The 1,425-nt window shown below is 55.0% G+C and overlaps 1 protein-coding gene across 1 annotated transcript in view; it reads left to right on the top strand.

Annotated features, from left to right (window-relative positions):
- LOC122547322 (nuclear receptor-binding protein 2-like) overlaps nt 1-1,425 on the top strand; it is a gene marked incomplete at its 3' end in the record, with an annotated part of 24,621 nt that overhangs the window by 21,031 nt on the left and 2,165 nt on the right. Inside the window, exon 7 of the mRNA XM_043685962.1 lies at nt 982-1,032. Within this exon, the coding sequence (XP_043541897.1) occupies nt 982-1,032 (51 nt within the window). The remainder of the gene's footprint in view (nt 1-981; nt 1,033-1,425) is intronic.

Raw genomic sequence — 1,425 nt, 5'->3', positions numbered from 1 at the left:
GTCACTGACTGACCGACTGACTGGGGTCACTCACTGACCGACCGGGGTCACTGACTGACCGACCAGGGTCACTGACTGACCGACCGACCGGGGTCACTGACCGACCGACCTGGGTCACTCACTGACTGACTGACCGGGGTCACTGACTAACCGACTGGGGTCACTGACTGACTGACCGGGGTCACTGACCGACCGACCGTGGTCACTCACTGACCGACCTGGGTCACTCACTGACCGACCAACCAGGGTCACTGACCGACCGACCTGAGTCACTGACTGACTGACTGACCGGGGTCACTGACCGACCGACCTGGGTCACTCACTGACTGACCGACTGGGGTCACTGACCGACTGACCTGGGTCACTCACTGACCGTCCTGGGTCACTCACCGACCGACCGGGGTCACTGACCGACCAGGGTCACTCACTGACTGACTGACCGGGGTCACTGACCGACCGACCGTGGTCACTCACTGACCGACCGACTGGGGTCACTCACTGACCGACCGGGGTCACTGACCGACCTGGGTCACTCACTGACTGACCGGGGTCACTGGCCGACCGACCTGGGTCACTCACTGACCGACCGACCTGGGTCACTCACTGACCGTCCTGGGTCACTCACTGACCGTCCTGGGTCACTCACTGACCGACCGACCGGGGTCACTGACTGACCGACCAGGGTCACTCACTGACCGACCGGGGGTGGCGAAGGGTCAGTGGAAATCCGGGCTGTAGGAATCTGCTTCCCATTCACTGACACAAAAACAGAAATTGCTGGAAAAGCTCAGCAGGTCTGACAGCATCAGGGGAGAGAAATCCGAATACGGAGGGTCAGTGGACCCAAACTGTGAACTCTGATTTCTCTCCAAGATGAGCTTTTGAAGCAATCCAGTTTGTGTTTGTGACTGACAGCCTCTGCTGCCTTTTCTGCTGTTCTCTGGGGTTTGGGACTTTCTGATGGTGTTTCCTCTCTTCCAGATATTCCCACGTCTCCCCATTGGAACTGGACAAATTCCTGGAGGATGTGAAGTGAGTTTTTGTAAATGGCTAATCAGTACAAGAGACTAGAACATAAAACATTACAGCGCAGTACAGGCCCTTCGGCCCTCGATGTTGTGCTGCCCTGTCATACCAATCTGAAGCCGATCCCACCTACACTATTCATGTATGTCCATATGCCTGTCCAGTGACGACTTAAATGCACTTAAAGTTGGCGAATCTACTCCCGTTACAGGCAAAGCATTCCATACCCTTACTACTCTCTGAGTAAAGAAACTACCTCTGACATCTGTCCTTTATCTATCTCCCCTCAATTTAAAGCTATGCCCCCTCGTGCTCGCCGTCACCATACTTGGAAAAAGGCTCTCCCTGTCCACCCTATCTAACCCTCTGATTATCTTATATGTCTCTATTAAGTCACCT

Source organism: Chiloscyllium plagiosum, unplaced genomic scaffold, assembly GCF_004010195.1.
Source record: "Chiloscyllium plagiosum isolate BGI_BamShark_2017 unplaced genomic scaffold, ASM401019v2 scaf_14451, whole genome shotgun sequence".
Lineage (NCBI taxonomy): Eukaryota > Metazoa > Chordata > Chondrichthyes > Orectolobiformes > Hemiscylliidae > Chiloscyllium > Chiloscyllium plagiosum.
Note: the sequence above shows the minus strand (reverse complement) of the source record. Positions and strands in the feature narration are given on the sequence as shown.